General features: G+C 43.3%; 1 protein-coding gene across 1 annotated transcript; it reads left to right on the top strand.

The window, feature by feature from the left end:
- Window positions 1-5,449: 5,449 nt before the first annotated feature.
- On the top strand, window positions 5,450-8,182 carry LOC135707592 (ERC protein 2-like). Its single transcript, XM_065229463.1, has 7 exons — window positions 5,450-5,588; window positions 5,822-6,663; window positions 7,018-7,147; window positions 7,227-7,264; window positions 7,326-7,616; window positions 7,690-7,892; window positions 7,951-8,182. Exons 1-7 carry the CDS (start codon window positions 5,552-5,554, stop codon window positions 8,180-8,182), a joined length of 1,773 nt encoding a protein of 590 aa, XP_065085535.1. The 5' UTR covers window positions 5,450-5,551.
- The last annotated feature ends 329 nt before the right edge of the window (window positions 8,183-8,511 follow it).

Genomic DNA, 8,511 nt, shown 5'->3' with positions numbered 1-8,511 from the left:
GTAGGCCAGAGGAACATAGGAAAATCCACGAACCCCTCATTTTATCTGTCAAACTGTCATAGCGAATCAAAACAAACATAGTGTAGTACTGGAATTTATACTAGAATGGAATACGTTAATCGATTTGCTTGGGACCAAAAGGCTAGTCAAGTAGTGAGCCAATTTAAAATCGCTAGTTTCGTATTGATTGTTGGAGGTACAATCACAAACGAAGTGACAGACGACTTACTGGCGAAGAAATCCATTAAAATAATGTGGTTAACTGTAATAGAATTTTCTTGGAAGCTTGTGCCATCATCCACCAGATGGGTTAGTTTTTTTGTTTTGATTTGAACAAAGTTGATTTTGTGTACAATGATTCTTTGACAGTGTGCAAAGAGTGCGTATCATTTTGTCATTTTTTTATGCATTTCAGTTTTGAGTAGAGTGAAAGAGATAGAACCAAAACATTCTAGTACATTCGGTTAAAATGCTAGTTCAATCTAGTAGTAGTGTTGCCATGTGGTACAATCCAGTAGTAGTGGTGTTGCCATGTGGTACACTGAAAAATTGCAATAGCAGGTTAGTCACCAAAGTTTTCGAGCCGCTCCGTCTGTCACTTCGTTTGTGGTACAATGCTGTAGGTGGCTGAGTTTGATTCTCGGTCCGTTCTAAGAATTTTTCGGTTTGGAAAATTTCTCGACTTCTCTGTACATAGAGTATGATCAACCAGTAGAAACTAAAGATTCTAAATTGGTTCACTACTTGACTAGCCGATTGGTCCTAAGTAAATCGATTAAGGTACCCCATTCTAGTCGAAATTCTAGTACTACACTATATTTGTTTTGATAAGCTATGAAAGTTTGACAGATAAAATGAGGGGTTCGTGGATTTTCCTATGTTTCGAGGGGTGCATTGATTAGCTTGGGACAAAAGATAGTACCAGAGCTGAGCCAAAAAGTAGAGCACATTTCTTCGGGACCTTCAGGTCTTAGTGTCACCTCTATGGTATGATTGTACTTGCCACACAATTATATTAATGCTTAATCAATAAATGCGGAAGTGCATCTAGAACACTAAGTTGAGAGCACACAATAAACTAATATGCGATAAGCAATAAGCTTGAAATGCGAAGAAGAAGAAGAAGAATAAAATATTAGGTAAATACTCCTAAAGAACTACTCAAGATTTAAAGAAAGGATATGTTATAGAGAAAGGCAGAATTTTTATTAAATTGCAGTGACTCGCACAGAAACTATTTGTTATGTTAACTGTTCTTGATTTAAAGAAGGAAGCATATTTGAAAGTTAGTCACCTATTTTTCCTCCAACCACATTATATAGTACATTGCGACCATTTGTCCATTCCGAAATTTTGTCCATTCGACCTTTTGTTCATTCGACCTTTTCTCCATTTGACCTTTTTGTATTTACGGAAAACTCGGTATGTGAATAAAAGGTCTCCCTATATACGGAATAACTAACGTGCACATTTACTGATAAAATAGAATTTATTACTTAAAGGGTGTCCACGATGAAATTGCCACACTACGAAATTGCTCTAACTTTTTAACCGTTGGGTAGAATTTAATGAAAATTTGGGTGGATTTAGTTCATAGTGCATTATTTACATCCTGCAAGTTTTAAAGTCCTGTGATCAAAACTCGCGGAAATGGAGTCGAAAGAACAGCTCGTGCGTGATAAAATCTTGCGCATTCATCACGAGAACAAGGATCTCTCGCATCGTTCCATCGCTAAAACGTTGGGAATCGCGAATTCCACGGTGTCGCGAGTGATTAAGCGGTTCGAGGAACGGTTGACCACCGATCGGAAGCCCAGAAGTGAAGGAAAAAGTATTCCGTACAACACCAAAAATCACAACCGCGTAGTTGGGGCCTTCAACCGAAATCCGAACGCCTCCGTTAGGGATGTGGCTAAGAAGCTGCACCTAAGCCGAAGTTTTGTCCAGAAGGCCAAAACTAAGGCTGGGCTTCGAACGTTCAAGGTACAAAAGGCCCCTAATCGCGACGAGAAGCAGAACAAGTTCACCAAAACCCGTGCCAGAAAGTTGTACCTCAACATGCTGACGAAAGTTGAATGCTGCATCATGGACGACGAAACATATGTGAAGGCCGACTTCAAACAGATCCCCGGCAACCTGTTTTTCACGGCAAAGGATAAGTTCAGCGTTCCGGAGCATGTCCGCACTCAGAAGATGTCCAAATTTGCGAAGAAATTCCTGGTTTGGCAAGCCATCTGCACGTGCGGGAAACGGAGTGCGCCTTTCGTGACCCAGGACACGATGAACGGACAGGTGTACATAAAAGAGTGCCTCCAGAAGCGGCTGCTTCCTCTCCTGAAGGCCCACAACGTCCCAACAATCTTCTGGCCGGATTTGGCCTCATGCCACTACTCCAAGGACGTGCTGAAGCGGTATGCGGACAATAAGATCAATTTCGTGCCGAAAATGTTCAACCCTCCCAATACTCCGGAGCTCCGCCCCATCGAGAAGTACTGGGCGATTATGAAGCAGCACCTTCTTAAACGACCTAAGGTAGTGAAGACAGTCGAGGAACTGAAGAAAGTATGGGTTTACATGCAAAAAACGGTTGATTCACAGGTTGTGCAGAATCTTATGGCCGGGGTTAAGGCCAAGGTGCGGGCATTTGCGTATGGACTGTAAATAAAATACGAGTAAAATGGTAAAATGAAGTTTAATAGTTATTTCTCAATCCCTGAAAATTTGATGGCAATCGGATGAAAACTCGAATTTTGCGAATCAATTTTGTGTGTGGCAATTTCATCGTGGACACCCTTTAGCTAAAATACACGCGACATTCTACTGACTAGTTAAACCGGAAGTCATTTCTGAATAATGACAACTGCCCATTACACATACATTTATGCGCCTTCCAACATCGTCGCAGTGACGTATGAACTGTCACTGGAGAGCTCAGCGTCGCAGTGAGCGCACTCACAGGTGTTAGCACTCCGACCGAATACAGTCGTCTCCAACATCTCCTCTCTTAATAAACGTGGTACGGGTCAAGCCACATCGGCGGCCTTCGATTCCTAGAAGAACGCCGAGGAACTGGTTACCACTAGATTTGCCTCAACTGCTGATTCAAATTCGGTTGAAATTGATGTTGACGTTGACGTTGATGGGGACTGGACAGACGACAACGGACTCATTACAGGATCTCGCGGCTGGTCATGCCGCGGAGTAGATGATTCTCGTTGTAACGTAGAAGCTTGCAATGTTCTGGCTGATGAAGAAGCTTGCTCAGGCGATGGTGTGGAAGTGGAGCTTGCGTATTTGGACCTGGTTCAGGCAAGTTCCAAGCATCAAGTAGAACATCCAAGGGCAATTTCTGTTCACAACTGTTGACTGGGTGAGTTGACTGGCTTGGTGCTGAATTTGTCACGGTTCGGCTTCGTAACTGATTAATGTGTGAGTTCAGCATTCGACGGTCTTCGATCCACACCTTGTCCATGGCGTCTCCCAGGCATTGTAACACGATGCCTGGTGCCCATTTCCAACTGTTTCGTGTGTAGACCTTGGCGTAAACTGGATTGTTCTTGCTGTAGGCTGTTTGTCTGGTTTTACTGTTTGTTCTGGATTACGAACTGTTGGTGGACGAAGCTACTCGAGGCATGTCCGGATTTGGCGACCAAACATGACCTTAGGTGGCGATTTGCTTTCCGGTAACGAGCGATTTGGTGTGCTCCGATATGTAAGCAGAAATATGTCCAAAGCTTCGTCGATTGCTCCTCTCCCCTCTCGAATCTTCTTGACGGTGAGTTTGAACGTGTCGATAAAACGTTTGGCCAGCCCGTTCGACTGTAGATGGAACGGGGCTGTTGTAATGTGTTCTATCCCATTCGCCATGCAGAAGTTGGCGAATTCAGCGCAGGTGAACTGTGTTCCATTGTAGATTGCGGGCATGCCATCCTCGTCGCCAATTTTGTATTTACGGGAAACTTGGTATGTGAATGAAAGGTCTCCCTATATACGGAATAACTGACGTGCACATTAACTGATAAAATCTTCTTCTTCTTCTTCGAATTTCAAGCTTATTTGTGCTCTCAACTTAGAGTTCTAGATGCACTTTCACAGTTATTAATTGAGATCCTTCGATGCCTGTACCATTTTTGCATTGGTATAATTGTGTGGCAAGTCCAATCATACTTCTATCATAGAGGTAACTCTAAGACTAGAAGGTCCCGAAATAACGTGGTCAACTTTTTGGCTCAGCTCTGGTACTCTCTTCGGTGCCAAGCTAATCGATTTACCCCTCGAAACATAGGAAAAACCACTAACCCCTCATTTTATCTGTCAAACTTTCATAGCGAATCAAAACAAACATTGCGTAGTACTAGAATTTCGACTAGAATAGGGTACGTTAATCGTTTGCTTGGGACCAATAGGCTACTAAAGTGGTGAGCCAATTTAAAATCGTTAGTTTCGTATTGATTGTTGCTTCTATGCCCAGGGAAGTCGAGAAATTTTCCGACCCGAAAAATTCCTAGACCGGACCGGGAATTGAACCCAGCTATCTCCAGCATGGTCTTGCTTTGTAGCTGCGCCTTTACCGACTGAGCTAAGGGAGGCCCTAACTGATAAAATAGAGTTTGCTTTTTTCAGAAGCTTTTTCCAGAAGCTTCTATTAATGTTCTAGATACTTTTTCTGGAGACTTCTTATAGAAGCTTTTTTTCTGGAGGCTTCTTCTAGGATTATAATCTAGAATTTTCTTCCAGAAGTTTCTTCTAAAGTCTGTATTCTGTTACAATGTATTCCACAAACACTTCTGGTCTACACGCTCGCCTGAGATAAAGTGAACGATGGCCGTTCTCTAAGCATCGCAGAACCCTTCAGCTCATCATCCGTGACTCCGTGTCACCATTTTGCCGCGGCCATGCGCGCCTTATGCAGCAGTCGGCCGTTAAGCATGGCCGTATCGTCTGCCCAGTGGGTTTCACCGCAAGTGTTACACAGATTTATTTGAATGCTCGATCACATGGGCATATTTAAAATATTGTATTGGACCTTTGTAACAGAACGGTTACACTCTTCGGTCCCAAGCTAATCGATGCACCCCTTGAAACATAGGAAAAACTACGAACCCCTCATTTTAGCTGTCAAACTTTCATAGCGAATGAAAACAAACATTGTGTAGTACTAGAATTTCGACTAGAATGGGATACGTTAATCGATTTGCTTGGGACCAATAGGCTAGTCAAGTAGTGAGCCAATTTAAAATCGTTAGTTTTCGGTACACCCGAATCTGCACCGAGGTTCACTGATTGGAAGTGATTTTCTCTGCATGTTTCGGGATTCTTCTGAAGCTGAGGATCCTTGGTCGATTCGCGATTTGTAGGACAAACGTAAATTAAATATAAAAACATTTAATGTTTTTTTATTATTTGTTTTACCAAAGTAGTCATTGCCTCGCACTGTCACCTCTTCAAGAATAACTTTCCTTGGATCCCTTCGCCAGTGTGCCTACAATTTTCGCTCCTTTCTTGTGAATACTCACCCAGTTCCCCCGTTTAAATTCAAGATTGAACAAAAATGAACTCAAAAACCGAACGCAGTGCATCCCCAAAAGGTAAAACCTATAAATTTTAAGGATAAGGCGTTGTCTTGGCTGATTCACGTTGTGAAATCAGCCATGCTCGCCTTGTCCTTACTACCTTCGAAAGGCATGATTCTAGTACCGTTGTGCTCCTTTAATCCAGTACCGCAAACGACGTACAAGATTAAAGAAGTACAAACGGTACTACAATCATGTCTGTCGATGGTATAACAAGCTGCATAACAGCCCAAATTTAACCCTTGCAGTCATGAAAACGAGAAAGCAGATCACTTCGAAAATCGACTCCGGGGTATCCAAAAAGTCATCAACGCTGACTCTGATCAAATCCCGCCAACCCAGCACGGCTTCGCGAACCTCGAGCAAGCAGAGCATCGACGAAAAAAAGCCATCCGGCATCCCCACCAGTAGGTCCCGACCGGCAACCAGCTTCTCATCATCGCGCTTCTCGCAGTCCTCCAAGCTGAGCATCGTCGACGACAAACTACAACAGGGCGTCCACAAGCTGGGCCAGTTGCCGTCCTACCTGCGTGGCAATCGACCCTCAACGGCTGTCAGTAAGCTGAAAACTACCGAATCCGAAACCAGAAGGATACTCGATAAGGGCAACGAAGATAGCGAAGCGGTCAAGAAGGTGCTCGAGTTTGACAGCATGCGCTTTGAAAAATTTCGAAACAATTTGAGTCAACAGTACGGAAGCTACGCCAATTCGAAAGCCGCACTGGACGGGATCGAAAGGAAGTCCCCGCTGAAGCGGGATAAAATAAAAGAACCGCATGTGTCATCCCCAGCGAAAGCGACTGATTTGGAACAGGCAATGGCTAAGATATGCACCGAAACGGACCAGATCGATTCGGGAATACAGGTTGGATGCACACCGTGCGAAGGGGAAGGTTCAGGAGATGCGGCTTTGCAGCAAGCGGTTTTGCTGCGGAAAGAACTGGAGCTGAGCGAGGTGCATGGAAAGGTGCGGCAACTGGAGGAAAAATGCGATCGGCTCGAAGCAGATTGCAATCAGAAACGGGAACGGATCTTGGAACTGGAAACGGTACTTGCAGCCATCAAAGAACGGGAGCATGATTTCGAAAAGGTAGTATGAGTTGGTGATGATTTTTTAGGTTGAAGTTAGTTAAGCTAACTGAAATGTGGAAATCATGCGGTTGACCTTATCTTTTCGAGATGGGGTGCAGGAAGTGAACCCTAAAGCGACAAACCTAACTATATATCCTGCAGCCCATCCCAAAGATCGAATCTTAAGAAGACGATGTAAATCGTTTGTTTTTCAATGTTTGCATAGGAAACCAACAAACAATTTGAGCTGATTAAAAGCTGAAGAAGCAAATGTTTGCCTGAACAAACTCTTATTCAGCATTCAATGTTTCTTGAGAACACCTCAATCTAAAAAAATATCACTATCTCATTTTACCTTTTCGATACCATCAAGAATAAAGGCAAGGTTCGTACATTGAGTGCACAAATCGAGGACTTGAAGGCAAAACTAGTCGAAGCAGGTAATACTCTCGAGGATAGGGAAAAGCAGCTCTTTGAATCAGAGGAAAAGGAAGCTGAAAAAGGTAGGACTAACTGATGTCAAATCAGTTTAATATCCACGATTCAATCCCTCAGATTCAATGCTTGAAAAACAGTCGAAAGAAATGGAAGCCTTCAGACAGCAGTCCGAAGAATTGTCGGTAGGTATTTCCTCGCCTGCAAACTAGAAGTCTATTAAGCTAAACTTTCAATTAAATCCAGCAACGAATCAACCTCCTGACTCAAGAAATTGCAGACAAAGACGCAACGATAGCAACCTTGACAACGGGAGATCCGACGGAGACTGTCGAAACGGAGCTGCAAGCTCACCGAACGGAGGTTGATGCCTTGCAAGAGGAGGTCAGAAAGCTGCGGTTCGAGAACAATATGCTTGTCAGCGTCAAAAAGCAGGACGACATACTGCTTCAGATCCGTTCCAAGCTGCTGGAGAGTTTGGAAAGGAGCAAGGAAATGTTCAAGGCACGGTGTGAAGAAATGACAGGCGATGGAGAGGTACATTGCTGTTTGTGAGGGATTCGGTTCGATTACTCACTAGATGTCACATTTGCTTTGAATCAATTCGCAGATTGGAGTCGCCAGTCGAGTGCGGGCTGAGGGATTCGATATACTGTTTGAAACTTTGTCAGAAAAACAGCGTCAATGCTGCAAGGAAGAACAAATTATCGGTGAGATCGAGCAGAACAACCAGAAGTGCAAGACGGAGCGTAACAAATTGCTGGAGATGTTGAAGCGACTCAAGAAGGAGAACCGGCAAATGCGTGAGATTATGTAAGTTGATGATTGGATTGATAGGATATTTGGGATTGATTTAATCTGTTCAAAGTAGGAACAACTCCGGTCCGGATGTCCTGACTGAATGCTATGACGAATCCACGAGGGACGACAGTCACTTGAAGGGTCAACTGTTGGACCATATATGTCAGTTGTTTCCCGAAGAACCATCGCTGCAAGAACCGACAGTGGAATTGGATAATGTTGAAGAGGAAATTTTGAGTAGAATCAACTACGACAACGAACAAATTTCGAGTGAACATACGAGGGATGCAGAATCCCGCTAGGGGGTTAGGTTGTTTATTTTTATAATTTATTTGTATATCGAATATATGTACTAAACGGTCTTTGTTTATTCAAACATTTTAATACTTTTGGAAGAGGGATATTCGAGAAACACCCTGTATTAGGTATAGCAAGTTATAAATACTTTTGTGATTGTGTTCACATTTTCAATTTCTTTGATCGTTTATGGCAAACATTAAACTTCATTCTCATTTGAACGTGAGCGCTCCGCTTCGGGCAGTGGAAGATGACTGGAAGCCATCCAACCTATACGGCAAATTCGACCCGTCCAAAAGGAACGCGTGTAGAAAGGAAGGTGTAACCTGATTGA

This window comes from Ochlerotatus camptorhynchus, unplaced genomic scaffold (genome assembly GCF_037179485.1).
Source record: "Ochlerotatus camptorhynchus isolate MF236.1 unplaced genomic scaffold, CSIRO-AGI_Acam_v1.1 ptg000314l, whole genome shotgun sequence".
NCBI classification, from domain to species: Eukaryota; Metazoa; Arthropoda; class Insecta; order Diptera; family Culicidae; genus Ochlerotatus; species Ochlerotatus camptorhynchus.
This window is presented reverse-complemented; position numbering and strand designations above follow the sequence as displayed.